Raw genomic sequence first — 616 nt, 5'->3', positions numbered from 1 at the left:
GTTTCCGTCTACCAGATCCACTCACAAGGCTTTCGTCGGCCCGGGGCTATAGTAGAAGACACTTCTTACCCAAGGTGCCACGCAGTGGGACTGAACCCAGAACCATGTGGTTGGTAAGCAAGCTACTTACCACACAGCCACTCCTGCGCAGAAAGTTTTACAAAGCCCTTTATATTTTATGTCGAAGAAATGTCTTGTTACATCGAATTCGTTACATTATAAATAACGAATTCGATGTAACTAGACATTTCTTGGACTGCTTCCTCCTGAGGATGTGTTTTGTGCCCGAAATATAAAGGTTCTAGTAAAGTTTTCTACATTGTTAGAAGTTTTCTTTTTCCTTTTCTTTTTATACATATGTATGTATGTATGTATGTATGTATGTATGTATGTATGTACACACACATATACATATTTATGTGTCTTTTCTTTTTCTTTTTATTTTTTTCTCAGATACTTAGTATGCAGAGGTACATCACCACGACCAGAAATCACACGAGATTCAAACAGAAAAGACGCCATATCGAAAACGAAACGGATCAAAATCCCGAAGAAGGAAGTGCGTCGCGAGACTTACAGACGGTTTCGTATCAGTGAACAGTTGACGAAGGATATC

General features: G+C 39.1%; 1 protein-coding gene across 1 annotated transcript in view; it reads left to right on the top strand.

Moving 5' to 3' along the window:
• Positions 1–616, top strand: part of LOC106868746 (hornerin) — a 43,681-nt gene that overhangs the window by 16,150 nt on the left and 26,915 nt on the right. Inside the window, exon 4 of the mRNA XM_014914144.1 lies at positions 454–600. Coding sequence (XP_014769630.1) covers positions 454–600 — 147 coding nt within the window. The remainder of the gene's footprint in view (positions 1–453; positions 601–616) is intronic.

This window comes from Octopus bimaculoides, chromosome 9 (assembly GCF_001194135.2).
Source record: "Octopus bimaculoides isolate UCB-OBI-ISO-001 chromosome 9, ASM119413v2, whole genome shotgun sequence".
Taxonomy (NCBI): Eukaryota; Metazoa; Mollusca; class Cephalopoda; order Octopoda; family Octopodidae; genus Octopus; species Octopus bimaculoides.
Note: the sequence above shows the minus strand (reverse complement) of the source record. Positions and strands in the feature narration are given on the sequence as shown.